A 21,734-nucleotide genomic window follows, 5' to 3' on the forward strand; every position below is an offset into this window, starting at 1 on the left:
CTCGGCCACCACAAAGCCCACGTAGAAGAACATATTAGTGGCTGGGATGAAAGGAAAAACTAGCAGCCCAAGGGAAAAGACCACCACACTATCTGTGGCTGGGAGAGATTTTTGTGGGGCTCTGAGAGGTTTATGATATCCATTTCTTTTGGGAGAGTTTGAGTCCCTGTAATGATTGTCATCATGATTATGACTGTATCCATTAGTTGCAGACTTTCCATTGCTCATATGTGATTTTCCATTGGTTTCGCTAATTTTAGAGGACTGTAGCGATGGGTTTCTCAAGCCAAACCATGACAGGAGAGAGAATCCTGAGTAAAACAAAACCGACTGAAGATTCCGCCAATCAGTGATGGATCTAAGCAGAGGAATAGCATCCATTGACCAATCGAAGCTGAGTTTGTCAGGGCAGAGGAGGAGCCAGGCATTGACAGCTGGCAGGTACAGGAACGTGAGCACTCTGGTCAGGAGATGAGGTGAGTCGGCTGCTGGATTGTCCGAGTTGGAGAAGTTCGGAGGCTTGTTGCCCATCCAGTAAAACCGAGCTGCTAGCAGAATCATTCCAAAACCAACCAGCCATGCTAGACTGACCAGCAAGCTCATGTTCTTCCTCTAGAAATTACGAGAATGAAATATATCTGTCAGTGCATTCTCTTAAAACACAAATTTTCATTTGTCCACTAACAACAATCAATAGACATATCTCATAACAGTATACCACCACAATATAAATTTCACCACATCTCGCACAATGTATTGTGTTTAATGGCATTTATAGATGGATAAAACAATGGTGGAAATTACATTAAGATTTTAACACAGAATTAAATGGCTGACACTGTTGTTGCTTTGGTAAACAAGAACACTAGCCTTCGAAAAAAATCTTTTGGAGTGGTGAAAATACTGACAATTTTCACATAAATACTGAAATTGTTTTATTTTTATGTCACTATTTGTTTTTAAATACATAAATCATATTTAAATGATAGTAAGGAATAGGATTTTCATATTTCAGATCGAAAGTTTGGGTACGGGACAAGCACGTACACATAAAAAGTCTTAAAAGTAGCAAAAATAAATGACTTGGTTAAAAAACAAAGAAAAATCCTAAGACTGCTTAATGTGACGCTCATATAACAAAAAGTTAAAAGTAAACAACTCATGGCGCATTAAAAGAAAAACACCCCTTTGCATTTATACTATACAGGTGCATCTCAATAAATTAGAATGTCACAAATCATCACAATTAAAAGAACCAAAGACTTAAACTACTTCAGTCTGTGTGCATTGAATTTATTTAATACACGAGTTTCACAATTCGAGTTGAATTACTGAAATAAATAAACTTTTCCATGACATTCTAATTTATTGAGATGCACCTGTATACTACATACTGAACAGTCCTTTTGAGTGTAAAATTAAAATCTTTTCTTGTATAATTGCCTCTGAGCACAGAACATCAGTTGACTGAGTGCATATTGGGAAAGTCGAGCTCAAAGACTGGGGAAATTAGATGCCACAAATATCGATTTCTTTATTTCACACACAACGGGTCAGAAACTTATGGACTAAAGCCACGATAGATCCTCTGCTCCCACTGAGCATGACACTGAACTGAACTGAGTATACTATTTCATCACCTGTTTTTGTTCCCGCTCTTTTGTACTAAACTGTAAAATCAATCTTAGATTGGAGATGCCATAAAGACCTTATAAACTGATATGTGAAGGACAATCACCAGACAAACAGCAATTGTCCTGCAGGAAAATATTCTTCTCAGCTTATAAAGTTTCTGCATGAAGCCGTGTTTCAACTTCGTAACTAAAATAAAAAAAAGAACGCATAAAACAAAACAAATAAGCTCTGTATTTAATGCAAAATCCAGACAGAAATGGTCAGGGCGTTGGAGGAGGACGTTGATGAACTGAACTCACTACGCTGCAGAGGACAAAGGAAGTGCTTGTTTTAGCTGCTGCTAATCACGCCACTCATAATGAGGAAGGTTGTGGGTTTACAGCCTTCTCCATTGGGACACCGCCCAAATTCAATCAGGATCTTTCAGTTTTTAACATCAAGAAAAAGGTAGGAGCATCATCAACAGTAGAGCTACTACAGTCTAAATAACATCAATATATATAACACCTCAGACAGATCATGCATCTAAAAGTCATTACACACCAGAAATGAACTGTATTCATGGAAATGTGAGATCCATGGCATCCTTTCACAGCTGAATTTCCTGTCACAGCAAACATGCAGACACATCAAATTGTTGACTGTTATGAGCAAATCTTCCCACACGCACAACATTGAGACAGATGAGCCAAAATATTGTGTCATCAATAATGTCATCTTTGAATTACCTTAAAAGAGACTCCGAAGCATTTCTCGGGAAGCTTGAATGATTAATTTACCTCGCTAATCAGTCTTCCAACTTTTTGCATTTTCCCACTAAAAGTTCAATTATAAAATTAGCATTTTCAAATTTTTCTGGAATAAGACAGGTTGGCTGGTGGTGTGGAGATCCTGCGCTAAACCAGCAGCCATGTGCTATGCAGAAAAAGGGTAGAATGCATTCCAGACAATCACCCGAGCTTTATCTCATCTCAGTCCGATTAGAGAGCAAATGGGATGAAAAACTGCCCTCTATCTGCATTGTGCGCTCATACAGGCGAACCTCAAAACTAATCTACAGCTTATTGTTTTAGACTCACACCGCATTCTGCTCAAATCAAAGCAATATCATATATCAGGGGTGTTTGTAGCCTCTGGAATATCAATAAGGGCGCCCTATCTGTTTTCATTACCCTGATACACATTCATTACCGCATGAATTTAGTCTAAGACGTCTTTTTCATTTTTGGGTGAACTAACCCTTTAATAGATTACATTATTAGGCTACTTTGACCATCGCCCACTATAGATCAACTAACATAGGTGAGAATCAAGATATTTCATGATATAGTTAATGCGTTTGGGAATGTTTCGAATAAAAAATAAAAAAAAACATAAGAGCTATTGTGGCTGCTGTGTCACATGACGACCACCCCCCCTTAAACTTATTTTAGTTATTTTCCAAGGGAACATTTCAAATTTTCAATTATATTTTTAAATCTCTATTTTTACATTATATTCCATTTCAATTAACAAAAAAAATGAATAGCTTTAGTTAACCATGAGTCACACTGATTTAACTTACAGGTCTGTACTTTACAGTTTTATTATAACATAACACTAAAGACCAATCTCTGTAATTTTCTTACATTACAAAAATATGTTTTCCAGGATGGGTAGGAACTTTGAGTTTCTAGCATTCAAGATTTAAGCTGAACTACACTTTAATCTAGACTCTGGATATATAAATCAATATACTTACAAAACAATTTTGTATTATAAGTTTCAGGACATGGTTTTGTACCACCTCAGAGCCCCTGTTGCATTTTTGCTTGGACTTCAGGCAGATTCACACAATGAGAATCAGTTCTCACCTTCAGCACCATCATTACCGCTTGCTGGAGTCTTAGACGATGCACAACACAGAGGTCATAAATGGCTGAAATGGCCAGAACAGTCACTCCCTGCTCCTTCCACAGCAAGGCAGCCGCAGCAGCACCCAAACTCCCAGACAGCCACAATGCTTTCAGCCATACAACCCTGCTCGAGTGCACTGCGTTGGCCCTCAGAAGGCAGTACTGTGCATAAGAGATCAGGGACAACAAGAAGCAAAAAGCTGCACCCACATCTGCTCGTCCCACCACCCCAGCTACTGCTTCAGTGTGTATGGGATGAGAGGCGAAGAGCAGACCCGCCAATAGGGTCCATGGTCCTCCACCCAGCAGGGGGTGACAGAATGCAGTGAAGAGTGCAGTGACGCAGCAGTGCAGGCCCACATTGACCAGGTGGTAGCCCCAGGGGTCCAAGCTGCCCAGGGCATAGTTGAGGCGGAAAGAGAGGGTGCAGAGGGGGCGGAAAGACTTGTGGCTGCCGCTGTGGGTGAGCAGAGTGCCCCAGAAGTCATCGTACAGGATGTTCGTCCATGGAGTGTCCGGTAGGAGGTCTTGGTTGGTTTTGATTGCTCGGCTAAAGAAGACGGAAAGAGAAAAGAAAAAAAAGGTAGCATAATAAAGGAGTGCCATATTGCATGAAAAAGACATTTAGAAAAAACATTAACACTAAAAGTGGCACTAAATTACATTTCTTTGTTTATAAACTAAATTTATTCATTGACGATTTTTAATTGATTGACAGTCCTAGTTTTGACAATAATTATTGGAGGATGCCATTATATCCAGCATCAAATATAATCTTAACATTTTAAAGACACAATCTCATCCAATTAATGTGCTTAACACATTCTTCATAAACAGTAACATGAAAGGTTTCTTCTAATATTTGACAAAATACTATTGGGGTACTAGATAAAGCAGAACATTCTCTGAAAATAAGTCTCATGATGTTAGGTAGTTTCACTTTTCAAGTAAATTTATCTTGTTTTAAGTAAGGTTGCATTTTCCTCTCTGTATAAAAAAAAACTATGAACAAGGGTGAAAAAAGAGTGGCAGTGTTGTATATAGTCTATACATGCATCTGTATGTGATGTAAATGCAGTTATACGCATTTACAGTGGTGTGAAAAAGTGTTGGCCCTCTTCCTGATTTCTTATTTTTTTGCATGTTTACTAATTTAATTTAATATTAGTCAAAGATAACAAGTGAACACAACATGCAGTTTTTAAATAAAGGTTTTTATTATTAAGGGAAAACAAAATCCAAAACTACATGGCCCTGTGTGAAAAAGTGTTTGCCCCCTAAACTTAATAACTGGTTGGGCCACCCTTAGCAGCAACAGCTGCAATCAAGCGTTTGCGATAACTTGCAATGAGTCTGTTACAGCGCTGTGGAGGAATTTTGGTCCACTCATCTATGCAGAATTGTTGTAATTCAGCCACATTGGAGGGTTTTCGAGCATGAACTGCCTTTTTAAGGTCATGCCACAGCATCTCAATAGGATTCAGGTCAGGACTTTGACTAGGCCACTCCAAAGTCTTCATTTTGTTTTTCATCATTTTGTTCATTTTCATTTTTCAAAAATACATCTTAAAAATATAAATACCACCCCACCCCCCAAAAAAAAAGAGAACGAAAGAATAGTACTTTTTTCAGTTTGTATTTCAGTGGTAGTTAATACATCAAGCCTTCATTACAAGTGCCGCAGTTTCCTGTGACCCATATCTCTGTCTATAGAGCTCTCTGTGACTCCATGAGAAAGCCTGCACTTGTTTTTGACTCAGGAAACACAATGCTGGGAAAGTGAAGAGATCGACTATGTATGAACCCCGCAGTGAGGTGACGGTTTAGTACCCTGATCATCACACACACACCATCAGATGCCACATATCACAAACGTTACTCCACATACTGGCATTTTCTTTATTGTATTGACATTCAATTGAGTCTATTCAAGTGCCAAATAAAGAAAATACATTATATATACACTTCTATAATATATAAAACAAATTAAATAAATAAATAAAAATAAATCTTTTTGCTTTAACAATAAAAAGCCGTAATTATATTAAAAGTCTAAATTATATTAGATTACACTACATTAGATGAATCTCTGTAGCCCTTTGTGCATTTCTAGACAGTAGATCCTGAAAGTTTTAGAAATGGACCACAGTGTTTGCAAACATGTGTACATTATTAACACTTATCTGGATTTATGTAGGTGCTTATGTCATGCATATTTGATTATGAGGTAATCTTGTTCTAATTGGGCCATGGCAAATCAGATTACTGTGACTATTGCGTGGTCCATTATAAGCAGCTTTACTCTGAGGTCATGGCTGATGGTATTAGCAAATACCATGTACTGCTCTAAAAACTATTACAAACACACTCAGAAGCAGTGATGTAGACAGACAAACAAACGTACCCCGTGTGTTTATATTTTGTGTGGTCCAATCAAATTTATATAACCCAAGATGCTCATCGGTAGACAGCTGTGACACTGTCCACTTGAGTGTCTCCAAAATATGCAAGTTTTATAGCGAAGCTCTACGTCTCCACTTACCATTCCTTATTTGACCCAAAGATAAGCAGTGCCTGAGAAAACTGGTTGTTTTGAATAACAGTAATGAGGCTGAGTTATGAGTTTTATCTGTGGACCTTGAGGAGGAAACGCAGCCGTGACGGCCTGTAAATTTACGTTTTCCTAAAATCCAAAATATGTAATTTGTCTCCTCGAGGGACTGGAAAAATGCAGGCCTATCTTGGAGAATCTATCCCTTCTCAGTGGCAATACACTTTACACCACATACATTTAAAGTTTTCAGCTTCCAGTGGTTATAATCTCTATAAATCACTTGTGAGTCGCCTTACAAAGCCTCTCAGTCACTGAGAGTTCAGAAGGTTAATGCAGTTGACTGTGAGGGCGGCTTGATGTGAAGTCATTAGTCATTTCCAACATAGCCTGTGCTATGAAAGTAATTAGATTAAACATGCAGTTGAGGGTATAAGGAAAAGTTATTTTGTACATTGTTCATAAGCAGTCAGTATATATTGTACATATTCTCAAAATAAAATAGTTGGTGGGTTGCCAAAACAACTAATCGGCCCTATATAATTAGACTAGCTTCAGTTGGCACTTTGATTAAATGTAAACAATCCAGGTAAAATAACAAAATACATAAATATTTTTATTGATTTAATATAATAATTAATAACAACAATTGATGTATTATTATTAATAATAATAATAATTATTATTATTAATAATAATAATTATTATTATATTTTTATTTATGTTTATTTGTATCAACTACTTTATTACAAATAAAATAATTTTTTATTAATAATAATCATAATAATAATTTTTTAAAAAGAGAGTATTCTACCATCTGTCAAACAGCTAAAGTACAGCACATTAGCAGATGTGACCAAAACAAAAAAACACTGCACTGCCCCTCATTTTGGCAGATTAGTGCAGAGTATTGGAGTGGGACTGAGCGGTTTTGCATCCCTGCACAGGGGAACATGGCTGTGGTGTTAATCTGATGCTAACAGGATTACAGGCATATCATAGAGCCAGAGTATTTTAGAGGCACAGCTGGAGGACAAGGTCTTAATCACTTTAAATCTGTCCCAACAGAGATGTGTGCAACCCTTGTGTTTGTCGTTTTAACAAACTCAGTAATGAAAAGCAATCAGCTGGTTGAACGTCTTAGAAAATGAATGAACTAAAATGTTACTTATCTTAATATGAAGCAATAACTGGAAATACTGGTGAACTGGTGTAAATACAGTCTTTACAACCCCTTACTGGCAAGTATTCATAAACTTTTTACAGAAAACAATTCTGGGGAAAATTGGCATCAAAAACACTCATAAACGTCACCGCATTTACAAATGCTGGACCACTATGATGGATTGGTTTCATTTAATTCATACTGGCAAGAGTTCCCCTATTTCTGTAAAGAAACCAAGTGTAAAAATATCCATTAGGCCATAAAGCAAAAGTATAAGATGTTATAATGTAGTATGTGAAGCATCTCCTTAAAAGAGAATGACAACACAAAATAAGTAGTAAAAAATCTAAAATGCTCGGTAATATAAATCGCTAGAACATTAATTTAACTAATAACTTCACTGCATTCACTAAAAACTATATGATTTCTCAAGGTGTCACTGATACTTCAAGTTTTTATAATGGTTTGAACCCACATCCACCGCCCAGTCTATATTTCAGTTGTTGAGGAGACATCAGTGTTGCGTTATGGTACACAGCATCTGATATACATCATAAACTCACTACAGCAGAAATGCCTGATCCTTTCTCCCATATGGCTTCTGGCTATAACATCACCACCAAATCACTGTGAGCTCCACTTTTAATCAGCAACAATATCTCATGTCATCCATCTGAAAGGCTAAGTATGCAACCTATCCATCACCAGTCAAAAAAATGGCTTGTGTTTAAATGCTTGAAATTAGGTTTGTATACAATATAAAGTGTCTACATAAGAATTTATTTACAAGAAGAACCGTTAAAGAAGCCTTTGATTGTTTGGGTCACAACAATGTAAATTCAAAGGATTTTTTTCATTATTAATGATTTTAATAGGCAGTGCACTGCACAGTTAAAGGGCAGTGCCACCATTCATCAACATACATTCACGTTAAAGGCATCTATAGGGGTCATGCAGTGAACAAGCAAAAAACTGAAGTAAAGAGGCAGTGATCAAAGCCACTAGGCACTGACAGCTGGCCAGATGTCAAAGCCAACTCTGGTATGAGCATTTAACTAGGCCAAGATCTTGATTAAGATTTAGTCCTCTTGTCCACTGGAACCCATTCATGAGCGCAAAAATATATATAACAGCCAATCGGATCACAAAGTTTTTTTCCCAGCCATCAAATATATCATATACCTAAATACAAAGATAAATAGATACAAGGATAAATAATAAATAGAAAAATAGAATATCAAACAGACAAATAATAAAAACAATAGAAAAAATAGATTCAAATAGAAATCAACTAACTAAAATAAATAACTTTTATCCTATAGGGAAAAGAAACGTTACCCTAATTGAAGCATCAGTATATCTACTCTGCTTTGGCAAGAAAAATACACATTGCTCACATTCAAACTCAGAGACAGCAACTGCAGACAAAGAAAGAGAAAATAAAAAAACCTGTGTGAGGCACTGATGGCCCTCTTACAAACAGCACTGACTCACAATCATTTTAATGATCATCACTTTGACAATTGATCTGAGAGCTTCCTCACTACAGCAGAACCGACACACATCTCCAGCACGAGCCATCTGAGCTAATCCCAGAGCGATGTCATGCTAATGGAATAGCTATTTCTCTCAGCACAAAGAAGTCTTGTTAGCTCAATGATGGATGATGTCCATAAGAAGCCCAGTGACAGAGGTAGCCACAGAGAGAACCGCAGTTAAAGGAAGTCAATGCCTTATAAAACTGACTGCAGTCCAGTCAATCAGACACATCTCCTGGCTGTACTGAGGATTTAAAATGGAGTATCTCACATCTTAAAAGCTCTGACACTTAAATAAATTCAAGCCTAATTGAGTAACCAAGTAATTAAATGGCTGAGAACAGGTATGTTTTATATACTCTGAAAACTTCCAGAAAGTACTGCCACTGAGATGAATAAGAATGCTTGATTCCTCCAGATAGTACAGACATCCTTGATAATATATATGCAATGTAATATTATTATATATATTTTTTTTTTTACAATTTATTGTTATATATTAAGAGGGACATGGCCACTGAGATGAATAAGAATGCTTGATTCCTCCAGATAGTACAGACATCCTTGATAATATATATGCAATGTAATATTATTATATATATTTTTTTTTTTTACAATTTATTGTTATATATTAAGAGGGACATAAAAAAAAAACACTTTACAGCTTCTGCAAACCTGCTACTGTAAAAGCCATAAAAAGCCCTGATTTCCTCCCTTCCAATATAGACCCTGCAAAATCTCACCATCTGAATGCTGTGATGGATGTGGAGCTGCACATCTGGAAAAGTGTGAGCTTGAAGTGTTTCTTGGCCCTCCATTGAGGTGCTTTTAATGAAAATATATATGCAGGCCTTCTCTGCGTATAAAATGTGAATGGAGCACAAATGCTCTTGCCAGGCAATGACTGGAGCTTTAACAGTGATAGTTTTCATAACATAAATGGCTTCTATAAAATCCAGTTAAAGCTAGATTTATAGGGCCACCCAACTGGGCACCAGTGCCTGGAACACAAATGCATGTTCAAAATGTACATTACAGGGAAGTAACTAGGCAGTGAAATATTATCAACTGCATATCCTGATCCGCATCTTATGTTGTCTGGATAGGCAATAATTGAGTCTGAGGAGTTAATTAAAAGCGAATGTCTACTCCGTGGTGATAAATGATGGCCTTGATTAAATTCTGACAGTGACCGGCTCTCCCAGCAACAAACCATGTCTACTGTCTACTCACTGCCTTATCGTACAAATCAAAATGTAATCTAGTAGAACCACCCCAGGGACTGATGCTAATTTGATAGCACTTGAATTCTGTTGCCTCGAATGATCATAGATGGTTCTACTCCATTCCCCATAATATAATATCTGCAAGCAAATAAACTAGACACCTTTTTATTTTTTTGCCATTTTCACAATTACTTTAATTAGCTGGTGCCAAGTTTAGTTTATGTCACTCTTAAAATATTTAAATAAATAGATAGATAAAATAAAGGCTTGTGCAAGTTACATTTTTACAATAACTTTAAGTAGCTTGTCCCAAATAAATAAATACATAAAACCAAGTAAGTTCTGCAAGCATGTAAACTAGACCCCATTAACTTTATTTACTATTCTTTTCTTTATTTTTTGCTATTTTTACAATTACTTTTACAGGTCCCAAGTTTTCAGTTCCCAAAAAGATCATACAGTTGTCCTATAAGACTAAACGCACGTGTAACCTGCTTCATACAACTTTTGCACATACTAAATACTACTTGGTTTCATCTCTAGATTTAATCTAGTGCAGTGACATTCATATAATAAGAGTCTAAATAATTTTTGGCCCATGTTAAAGTTATTTTTACTCTAGTAAAATTATTACTCTGTCTTTCTGAATCTTACTCTTATATTGCATCAGTATGATACATGTCTGGTGTTATCAGGAGGAACAAGGTAAGCTGGTAATCTGGATGTCACAGTGACCTAAAAAGCTCCCACCTGCTCGAGGAAAAGACAGCTGAATGTATTCAGACTCCAGTGGGGGATGAGAGTTAAAGTGAAGTGTACAGATCCATAAATGAAGAACTTTCATTGTCAGACTGGCCCAGACTAGTCATTAAAGACACAAAACTCACAAGAACGAGAACAAAACAGAGAATGAAGGGCAGAAAGAGAAAAGCCTAGACCTACTCATTACATTCTATTCTTCATCATCCATTCCTCTCTGACCTCTCTTTCTCTTTTTGTAACAGTTTTCAGGACATCCACCAATTGGCTAGCAACCAGCTGTGTCCCAAAACAACCTTTTCCTCTAAAAAAACCACATTACACTCTTAAAAATAAAGGTGGCTTCACGATGCCATAGAAGAACCTTTTGGTCTAAATAGTTCTATAAAGAACCTTTAACATCTGAAGAACCTTTCCGTTTCACAAAAGGTTCTTTGTGGCAAAAGAAGGTTCTTCAGATTATAAAAAGGTAAGCAAGAGATGGTTCTTTAAAGAACCTTTGACTGAATGGAACCAAAAATGGTTCTTCTATGGCATCGCTTGAAGAACCTTTTGAAGCACCTTTATTTTTAAGAGTGTACAGGCCTACAGAACAGCAAACACTTTTATGGCTTACGCATGTTACAAATCTGCCATGGTTTGAATTAGATCTTGTGTAATATTCCACTCATCTGCCACTTATTCCCATATTAAACACCAGAGGGAATCTTCACTGAGCGAGGCAAAGAACATCAATTCAGAACATTTAATGCCGTAAGCCAATATGTCTGAGGTGAGTGGACTTGACGGCCAATCAGAATCCACTCGACTTGGAATGGAAAAAACTGCAGCTTGTCAACTCCTTGCATTTGACATACAGTACTTTAAGCTTTTTATTAAATGAAATTTCTACTTTTATCTAATTTTATTTTTTCAGATTTAGAGGTGCCCACTTTTAAATCAATGAATTCCTGATGGATAAAATTAGCTGCATTTATCACCACATTAAACACTGTTTTACTTAGAAATGTCACATTAAGGATGTAAAATGGATTGTGAACTGCAATCCACATTCACTTTGAGTTGGCAAGAAAGGAATGAAGATGTGAAATGAAATGAGGAGGAAACGAGAAAGACCGAAAGAAAGATGAATAAAAAGTGAGAAGAGATATTACATGCTGGCGAAACATTCTGCTGGATCATAGTGATTTACCTTGTGTACTGTGAATTTTGCTCCATATCGAGTGGTAGAGATGTCCATTTCATCAAAAAATGACAGATGATGTCTAAGAATGGCCATGAGTGTCATATCGGAGAGCGATTCAGAGCTCACACACTCCAAGGCAGATAAACACAGCAGGCAGGAGTTTATCTAAATCCCACTCTGAAATATGGTTTCTTTCCGTTTATTGAAATCAAGCAAGGCCAGATAAAACACAAACTCCAGGACCTGATGGTGTGATGTTACTAGAGCCAGACACCGCATGAGGAATAATACTATCTGTGAGCCAGATAACAGAAAAACAGCATTGAAGAATAAGCAAGGGGTCCTTTTTCAGCTCATGGTTTGAAAAATACTTCTCAAATCCAGTTAAAATCGAATGGAACGTAAACATTACATTCTCATCATTTATGAAAACTAGATTTGAAAAATTTGTCAATTTAGAAAGAATCATCATCAAAATCATGAACATATTAACATGGCCAACCAATCAAAACAGAGGTCATTTACATACGTTTATAGCATGGTCGCAAAAATAGACAGAAAGTAGAAAATGGACATGTAAAACACAAAAACATTATATACATGCATAATAAAATGCTACAAAAACTCCTCACAGTCTGTCTGACATTTCTCATTTCTCAAAAGCGCGCACACAAACCCTCCGCACCTGAACAATAAATTAATGGTTTCATCTGACCGGTAATGGCATTGCATAGCAATGAGAGCGCTGCAGACAGTGAACCTAAACAAGTCCTCATATCACTGCAATCTCTTTACACAGCAGGCGAAACGCTCTATGCGCCTCTTATCTAGGGGAAACAGGAAAAGCAAACAGATTGCTTCCGGACTAGTGATGAATTATAGACCCTAAAAGATTTGAATAGGAATGAAATATGACCCGAATGTGGTTACTAATGATACCCTATCGCTCAGAGCAGAATAAAAGCAAAAACACAAAGCAAAAGACAAGCCCCCTCCCTACATACACAGCATATCATTAAGATAATGTAGGTTGAGTGATGTAGTACTGGTCATATGTATAAAACGATGAAGTTGCAGCTCTCCCTCAGGGAAGGTTACTTGGATATGGGAATTTTTAGACGCTTTCTTTGTTCTTCGGAAATCAAATCCTCAATTCGGAGTGTCCATATCACAAAAAAACTACATTTCTCTCAATGTTCACAATATTCCTCCACAGTTACATCCTAAAAAAATACTGAGGATATATAATGGGAAACGCATTAATGGCTCAGCGCTGGAGGGTTACAGGTGTGAGAAATACAGCAGAGGGCCTCTTAAAACTATAACATTTCCTTCTCGTTTTGTTTGCTTTGCTTTTTACAAAGTGAGAGGCTATAAAAACATCCCCTCAAATTAGGAATTCAAAAACGACGTGCCTTTTGAAGCAGCAGTAATTACCTAGAAATGCATTTGAGCTTAAGAGTGTGGAGAATTTGACTGAATAGACTAGACGCAATGATGGACTTTGCCGCCATGCTCTGTGACACGGCCTAATGAATCTCTATTGAACTCATACAGCAGCGGGGCATGGAGATGTGACATTTCACGTAATTTATCAAATCCATCCAGGAAAGCTAAATTAGAGGCTCTCATTAGGTTGCAGGTAGCTTTGGCAGTATGCACATGAATAATGTCAAGCACAGAGAACCATTAGCACAGACAAAGCTGGAAAAAAGGGAAACCTCTAGCACAGACTTCATGAAATATTTAACATTGTTTGATTTATAACTGATCATACATGCAGATTTTATTTCCTTGTATTTATTTAGCAGCTTGATTTTTTTTTTGTACATAAAAAGCAAAAGTACTCTACTGAGGAAATGAAAAACAATCTGAACCATTTCTTTTGTTTCTTACCACAAATAAAGCTGACAAACTGAAAAACTCTAGCACAGACTTCAACTGCCCATACATTACAAAAAAAAATTTTTTGGCAGCTTGATTTTTGTGCACATAAAAAACTAAACTACTGAGGAAATTAAGAACAATTAAAACATTTTTGTTGTTTATTAGCACAGATAAAGCATTCAAAATTTGAACAACTCTAGCACAGACCTTTTCATGAAAAATCATTTACTTGTTGCAACACTGTCAAGAAATGTTCATGAATATTTATAAATAGCCAGACATGCTTGATATATTTTTTTTTGCACAAAATCACCAGAACCACTTTACAAATTAAAAGCAACTTAAACCATTTTGTTTACTATTTGCATACTTAAATGTTTATGCAAGCCATTATTTACAGAGGGTTCCAAAAGTCTGAAACCTGGGATTCATAAACTAATTCAAACCAAGAAAATAAAGTTTTAGGATTTTGACGAATGTAAAACATTGTGGGGTAAATTTAATGAGAAATACATTAGATTCTGCATTATTTCTAGGTCACTAATAACATTTGTGACATGGACCATGACACTGACCATAATTTGTAATGGAAAAACTGTATTAAATTAGACAAATGCAAAACAGAAGCAATTTCACTGGTGGTCTTGAACTGTTTATCTTCTGATGCTCAAAGATCAAAGATCTTTTTATCAATTATTTCAATACAAGAAATAATCAGCAGCGTTTAACGGGGCTTGGGATTTGATTCAGTTGACTCACTGCTTCCTAACAGATGACCAGGAGCGCACGGTCCACAGGAACCATGATCACCCCGCGATTAACCTGTCAAGCAGGCCGTCCAATTATCACTGCATGACACCGCGTTGATGGATCCCCTTTATATCCACTCACACAGACACACATTGAGCTCAACGGGATTATGACTGTCATTAATCTCTACCTGAGCAGAAGGCATCAATTCATTAGAGGATTTGTCAGTCAGATGCACAGAACTGACATTGAGAACGGAGGATTTATTTTTGTGTGCTCCCTTAATTCCAAATTGGCACCAGGCTGGTGAGCAAGTGTTTGAAAGAGAAGAGAACCAAGGAAAGAGGAAGACAAAGACAGGAGGAGGCAGAGAGTGCTGATAGCGGGAGCTACCGAAAGATGATACACAATCGTTATCGATCACACAGACAGCAAACAGCTACGGATGCGTGTAATCTGTGGGGGCTTGTGAGGGTTTGAATTTCCCCCAACTGTGGCGAGTTTTTATGCCCACCTATCGGTTTGTGGAGAAGGCAGATGCCAGTGCACTGTGACACCAGTGCAGATAGAGCACACAAATGTTGGGCTAAAATGTGTGTGGTCCCTCAGCCTGAGGTTATCATCATTAATGGAAAATATTATGAAGACTAAAACTAAACTCATAAATATGTACTACAATATAAACAAATAGAATAGAATAGAAATGTTTAATCAGTGCCGGATGATCTGATTTAAACAAGAGAGTGGAAGGGATCGTCTGATCCAGTGAAAGCTGCTGATTCATATGACAGTAGTTACAATTTACAGCCAAGTGGACTTTATTGTTGTTGGGAATTAACCCGAAATCTGATTCAGCATTAAGAATAATGTAGATTTTTATAAACTGTAGACAGATGGTACAACGTGATGCCATTAGAAATGTAAGGACTGAAAACTAAAACAAAATGCCTACTAAAATTAGTAATTTTCAAATAAATATATATAGTGGTACGTAAGTAAATAAGTAACTAAACAAATAAATAAAGTAAATGAAAATAAATGGTGCAGTGTGATCCTATATTAGTAATGTAAAAAATAAACTAAATAGACTAAAACTAATAGCATACTGAAAGTCAGAAAGAAGTCATTTCAAATAAATTAAGTCAATAAATAAAAATTAGTACATAAATTTTTTTTTTTTAAACTACAAACCTGCCCCAGTCCGATTTGGGGACCAGAACATACAGACTCTGTAAGACCCACAAAAAACCATGAGCCATATAAAAGGCCACAAACTCTGGGAACTTATGGGAAGACTGAACGGATTACATGTATTCACATACATTCAAAATATTTTCTGGATTTTAACCATCAGCAACCATATTCTGAGGTCTGTTGAACATTAACCTGGATGGGAAGTTATGCCTCAACTCTGCAAGTCCTCAGGACAGAGGTTTTCATCATGTGTGAACACTTCATAACTCAATGACCGCTCTGCTGAACCTTTGATCCACACTTACACCAGTACGACATCTATGAGGGAACGTAAGGGGGTTCTCGTTTCCAAAAGCTACTTCATAGTGGCACTGAGGGGAGCTGTCAGGGTCTAGAGTCCATGCACCCAATAAAATTCTGCTTAATGTGATACCATGAAAGACTGAGGCACATATATAGTGGCAAACTACAGAAAATTTAATTGCATATTCTTCTGCTCCAGCCACTCACGTTTGAATAAAAAGAATGTCCTTTTTTTGGTAAAAGAAGCATTTATTTAATGTTTCTTGGTACAAAGGACCAGATCCCATGGTGGTATATTGATGCCAATGCTAGTCAAGCTCATTAAAGCTCAATAAAAGCAGCATGTTCTTTGTTGCAACACTGGCTACGTTCTATCATGAAACTCTACCTTCAACTCTGCCTGTAGATGATCCTCCATTGGGAGGCTGGTGTCACTGACATGAGGGGTTTTACCCTGATTGTGGATTCAGACTGTGTTCAAATGTGCAGAGTTGGCTGACCACAGAAGGAGATCCAGTGAAAATCTGCAAGTAATCAAGGCATCAACCCCCAACACACAGCATAACATCGACACAAACTCCCATAGAGTGTGCATAAATCAATAGGGATGGTAGGTTTGAATTAAAAAACTTACATGTGTTCTTCACTGGTGGAATAATACGGCACATTAGGGGTCGAGGGGGAAATGCGGAGCGCTTTAAAATGCAACCATCTCCACTGGCAACAAATCAAACCTTTCAGTCACCCACTTGCTCTGCATCTCGTTCACTTTGCCTCTGGCTCACTATAACCACTCAAAACAATTTTAAAATTCATTTTGGTACTTTTGATGAAGCCCATCTGCCTCTCATAAAATATATCATTTCTGTGATGTACTTCTCTGGGTTGTGTGGTTTAAGCACTCTCTTCAGCCTCCAAACATCTCGAATTACCCTCTTTAAATCAGTCCCTCTTCACTGCCTCGCTCATTTTGTGTCCCACAGCAGTCAGAGCTGAATGACAGCAGTTTGGTTAGAGTTTAAAAAAAAATATATTTTTTAAAGGTGTTAAATGTTCTGGTGGCAATGTGGATATTTGGGCTTGTAACAGGTTCAATACACCCTGAACTGAATAACTTAATGGAAAAAAGACTGAAGATACTAACAGGGTGTGACAAGAGCTGCAGAGTAATGCGAATGCATTGATCTGTTATAAAGTCCAGTCGCCTCTAACTGTAACGAGTAGATGTGAGTAGACTGATGTGGATTCATTACACTTTTTTTTTTATTATATAAAATATTATAACATAAAATATATATAATTTTTAAATACAATTATATAAATATATTTTTATATTACTTAATATCTTTTCTAAAAATAAAAATATATTTAAAAAATACATTTAAAATTAATTGTAATATGGTGTAGGATGATCGTTCCATGAACATGTTTATTTCTATGATTGAGACATGGATTGGAGAAATACACACTGTAAATTCATTATGTTGACTTGAATTCTTTCCCAGGCCACCAATGACCACATACCTACTTCTAAATGGATAAAAAAGACAATTTCAGGAAAACTCTTTGTCCTAAAACCCCAAGAGCTTTAATAAAATAACAATCTGACATTTTAAAAGGCATGAAAGCATGTCTAGAACAAATGATTTGATAAAATAAATGGTCTGTTGCCAACTAATATTAAGGCCTGTAATAGCCAGGATTAACATCATAAAGACTAGTGTAAATAGAGCGCTTACGTACTTTGTAGTATTTTTCTGGATGGTAAATGTGTGCTATTTTACTTCATGATTTACGTCAAAATTTATATGGGTAACAAAACAGCTGTCAATATGGACATGAGAGTGAAACAAAAACCTCAATGTGATCAAAATGCAGTATAAAAGTTTCATATGAGCATTGAATTGCACTTTATTTTTAATCTGTACATCTGTCAAAACCACACAGACGGTTATAAAGCTTTGAGTGCGAGCACTCTTTGACACCATCTATCAATCACAATACACACAAAGGCGCAATATGAAACACTCCTCCTAAAAACCACACAGTGCTATTAGAGTCTCTCCATTGATAAAACACACGTGCACCAGATAACCATCAAACTGAATGCAACAATTGAGATACTGCAAAATACGAAACAAAGAAAATATTCCCTGCTTATTTGCAGGAGATATCAAAGTTACTACAGCAAAAGTAACTTCTCAGCAATACGCAAGACAACTTGTTAAGCATGCATTTCGTCACACAGCTGGAAATGTGATGGATGTTTTCTTTGTAACTCCCCCTTGAGGCCCATTACACATTTCTAGGGTCATGTTTAGGGCCTGTTACAGATGAACAAAACATGAAGAATGAAGAAAAGTGGGCAGCAGTATTATGACTGGGTTGAATTAAAAACCTTATTTCTTATGCAAATCTTTCATTCAACTACAAGTCTGTTTGATTTTTTTTTACAATACAATACTGCTGATGTCATACAGTACCAAGCGTCAATTGCAACCACTGTATTAATCAAAGAAGCAGCTGCTCTACAAGTGTAATATGCCACTGAATGAATCAAAAACTAACTTGGGGGTATATTGGGGGAAACATGTCCTCTACAACGGATATGGACATGGTTGAACCTGAGCTAATCAGCAAACAACATCCTCTGGAAGTCTCTTCACAAACATAACTCTAGCATTCGAAACAAACAGCAAGATTTTATCTCTGGAAGCAACATGAAACTCATCCAGAGGGCAAAAACCATGTAAGCGAGGTCTTATAACGCACAGTCAAGAGTCATGGAAAATGCTTTAGAAAAGCACAATTGGCACAAGATCACATGCCGGCTCTCAAACATCACTCTGAAGTCATGTAAAAAATAAATTTCCCCGAGTAGGATTAACACTGGCTGACGTCTTCTGCCTTCAGTGGAGTTGCGCATTTCATACCAAGAATGCTTTATTCACTTTTTTATTGATATTACCATTGGCGCATGGAGTGCAGACAAGCCTCTGTACCGTTCCAAGGAAAAACACTTGACGTGATTAAAAAAACAGAGACAGAGCACGGTATTCCAGAGCTCTGGAAGCCTAGGATTGCAACCGCACTTCAACACAGCTGGTGCATGACCACAGTCAGAGACAGAAACCAGTCCCAGGAGTCGAGACTGGAATCACAGAAAACCAATCACCAGATTCTTTGATTATACCTTGTGCACACAAACACATAAATCAAAGCAACTTAAACCCCGGGGAAAAGGTGAAGGAAGCAAGGACGCAAGACTGTTGACCTTTATGTGAGAAGGTCGATTTGATGAATGACTCTGTAAGGTCAGTGTACTGATTGGGTATCTGTGGTCACTCAAGAAGGACAGAGAAGGATGCATGCATGTGTGCATCTCTAGGGTTTAAATTAACACTGAGTTTCATCTGAAAATTAAAGGTCACGGGTCGTGATTTAACATTTAAACGCAGCGTGTGAGACACACTATTTGCATCACTCCTACATACAGTAAGATCTAAAATTTGTAGTCATATTAGTGAAATTTCTGTAGAATTTAATGTGCAAAAAGGTCCATTGTCTATCACTTTTAAAATATGCAGCAACTATGCAACTTGAACATGATGGAAATTTTAATTAAGAATTTTTTCGTTCTCACTCCCAATCACATGGATTCCTTTTGGAATGACTGGATTTCGCCCACAAAATTTAATCTAGTAATGGTAAATATAACGGCACCAAGAGTCACAGAGTAGATCAGCACTTGCTGAATCTGTATTTAAATATCTGACCAGTTGAAAATCAATGAATTACATATGATTGGCAAGTCGAAGGTCAAATTGTTGAGGATGAGATATTGGAACAATTATGGCATTAACACTGATGTGCCCAACTGGGTCCTTGAAATGATCTGTAAAGCCCGATTAGGTTCCACCTGGGAGTCTATAAATTAATTTTAATGGAATCAGAAGCAACTGGAGATGTTTACACAAATCACTTTCCTTCTGCATTGGCTACTACACTAAAACCATCATTTCATGGGTCATTTCGCTGCAGTAAAGCCGCAAAAGATGCCCAGGGTTATGCCCGGTAAAGCATGCTGAAAAGGTTTTAATTAAGCATTAAAATAAGCATTAATGTTATGATGAGAAGGACAGAGACAGCAGGCCTGTCACACAGTCAAATAGGGGATTGACTGGAGCTGGATTTCACAGAGATTAAATCTCAGTAAATATGTTTTAGATTAGTGTTTCCCAACCATGATCCACTAGTGCACATTTTGGATATCTCCACATCTGTTTCAGGCCCTGAAGTCTACTAAAGGAGCTAATGAGTTTAATTAGGTGCGTTTGATTAAGAAAAATAGGCCTATACAAATTTGCAGTGTTTGGGTCACTTTGGGGCAAGTTGTCACACATTTTACATGTTGTTAACTATACATGTTTGTACAGCAGGATATCAATTACATTTTTGTTATTTGAGGCTAATTAAAATAACCCAAACTGCTAAATATTTACTTGAGTGAAAAGTGTGACAACTAGCCCCGGTTTCCCCTACTTGCATCTCCTCAATGAAGACAAAAGACAAACAATAATAGCAACCTGATGTGTGACATTATAAACGTTTCTTAAATATATTGTAAGTGGCATAAACAAACTAAATAAATGGAAAAACTAATTAAACTAACCAACACTGTTTAAATACGTTTTAAACGGCCACAAAGCGTTTCTCATCTATAGGTATTTTTTTAATTATTGAAACTATTTAGGAAATAAATTTAGTAAATGTAGTTATATTTAGTAACTAAAAGCTGCTTTCCCCGAGTTAAATGTGCTATTTAAACAAACTACAATACAAAGAGTGTGTGCTACATAAACATACAGGGTACATTACCCGAGGTTGTGTGAGTAATAGCACATAAAACTGAACAAACCTGTCCCAATGCTGTCATTATTGTGCTTAACTGTTGAGGTGAAGTGCTGGGGAAGGACTGTACCTGTCATCATAGCAGAAATCAGCGCTCAGTGTGTTCATATAGAGGAGCAGAGCCACCGCGCTGCACACCAGCTCCACTATCATCTCAACGACAAAGAGGAGGACAGAAAGTCCAGGAATGAATGACACTGATCAGTCCCCGTGGCTGTTTGCTGTTGACCTCATTGTTTTGCTCCTGATGGGAAGAGTTTCAAACACAACCATCGCTCGTCTAACCCATTCTCAGTCCGAGGCTGAGGATTCAGCCCGCATATCTGCTCGCACTGTAGGATTTCTCTAATAAACGGAGACTATTCGCCTGCTCTTCATCCAGAAAGCCGTAGTGAAACATCCCGTTGCAGTAACACCCTCCTATCAAGCACACAACACGCGTGTAATATTTGGGAACGCCGCGCATGCGCAGAATTCACGAGAGAGGCATCAGCGCCGCTGAGCTGAGAGCGTCTTGTCCTATTAAATTGATTTAGAGCCCGACCATAATAAACTGCATTTGCGCTGGTTTGCAGCGTTTACATTAGTTTTGAACAACTTGGAATTAAATAAATAAACAAACAAACATTTATACATAGGCTACATTAAGTTCCATCCTGTGATTGGTATGTAAATATTACTTTTGAAAGCTCGTTTTCGCCTGAATAAATAAATAAATAGGCTAAAGTTAATTG

At 37.1% G+C, this 21,734-nt stretch overlaps 1 protein-coding gene across 1 annotated transcript in view; it reads right to left on the bottom strand.

Annotated features, from left to right (window-relative positions):
• LOC107548115 (transmembrane and TPR repeat-containing protein 2-like) overlaps positions 1-21,468 on the bottom strand; it is a 27,987-nt gene extending 6,519 nt beyond the window's left edge. The window contains exons 1-3 of the mRNA XM_016232356.1: positions 21,071-21,468; positions 3,489-4,080; positions 46-612 (exon numbers count right to left, since the gene is read on the bottom strand). Of these exons, the coding sequence (XP_016087842.1) occupies positions 46-612; positions 3,489-4,080; positions 21,071-21,153 (1,242 nt within the window). The 5' untranslated portion in view covers positions 21,154-21,468. The remainder of the gene's footprint in view (positions 1-45; positions 613-3,488; positions 4,081-21,070) is intronic.
• Positions 21,469-21,734: the final 266 nt, after the last annotated feature.

Source organism: Sinocyclocheilus grahami, unplaced genomic scaffold (genome assembly GCF_001515645.1).
Source record: "Sinocyclocheilus grahami isolate Dianchi unplaced genomic scaffold, SAMN03320097.WGS_v1.1 scaffold1.1, whole genome shotgun sequence".
Taxonomy (NCBI): Eukaryota; Metazoa; Chordata; class Actinopteri; order Cypriniformes; family Cyprinidae; genus Sinocyclocheilus; species Sinocyclocheilus grahami.